This window comes from Mastomys coucha, unplaced genomic scaffold (genome assembly GCF_008632895.1).
Source record: "Mastomys coucha isolate ucsf_1 unplaced genomic scaffold, UCSF_Mcou_1 pScaffold22, whole genome shotgun sequence".
Lineage (NCBI taxonomy): Eukaryota > Metazoa > Chordata > Mammalia > Rodentia > Muridae > Mastomys > Mastomys coucha.
In genome coordinates, this window is record NW_022196905.1 from 129,389,913 (window position 1) to 129,390,461 (window position 549).

The 549-nt window shown below is 49.2% G+C and overlaps 1 protein-coding gene across 1 annotated transcript in view; it reads right to left on the minus strand.

Moving 5' to 3' along the window:
* The window catches only part of LOC116104670 (nuclear envelope pore membrane protein POM 121-like), a 17,791-nt gene that overhangs the window by 11,347 nt on the left and 5,895 nt on the right, over window positions 1-549 (minus strand). Inside the window, exon 4 of the mRNA XM_031391163.1 lies at window positions 127-207. Coding sequence (XP_031247023.1) covers window positions 127-207 — 81 coding nt within the window. The remainder of the gene's footprint in view (window positions 1-126; window positions 208-549) is intronic.

Below are 549 nucleotides of genomic sequence, written 5' to 3' on the forward strand. Positions count from 1 at the left end.
ACTGAGGCTCTCACTAGGCAGCAGCAGCATCCCATCACTGAGGCTCTCACTAGGCAGCAGCAGCATCCTATCACTGAGGCTCTCACTAGGCAGCAGCAGCATCCCATCACTGAGGCTCTCACTTACTTAGGCACAAATGCAGCAGGGACTCCGTTGGCCACAAGAGGCTCAAATGCTGAATGTCCGCTCCCACCGCTATCATGGCGCCTGTGATAAATCAAAAAAGTTCACCATGAAACAGCATGCCTGTCCTCCCAACCCCTTTTATTCCCTGGACCTCACACAGTGGAATGAGAGAACTGACCCTCATAAGCTGTGCTCTGACCACCATGGCTATGTGTGAACCAACTCACATACAAACATGTAAGAAAACTGAAGGGCTGGAGAGATGGCTCAGCGGGTAAGAGCACTGACTGTTCTTCCGAAGGTCCAGAGTTCAAATCCCAGCAACCACACGGTGGCTCACAACCATCTGTAATAAGATCTGATGCCTTCTCCTAGTGTGTCTGAAGACAGCTACAGTGTACTTTTATGTAATAATAAATAAAA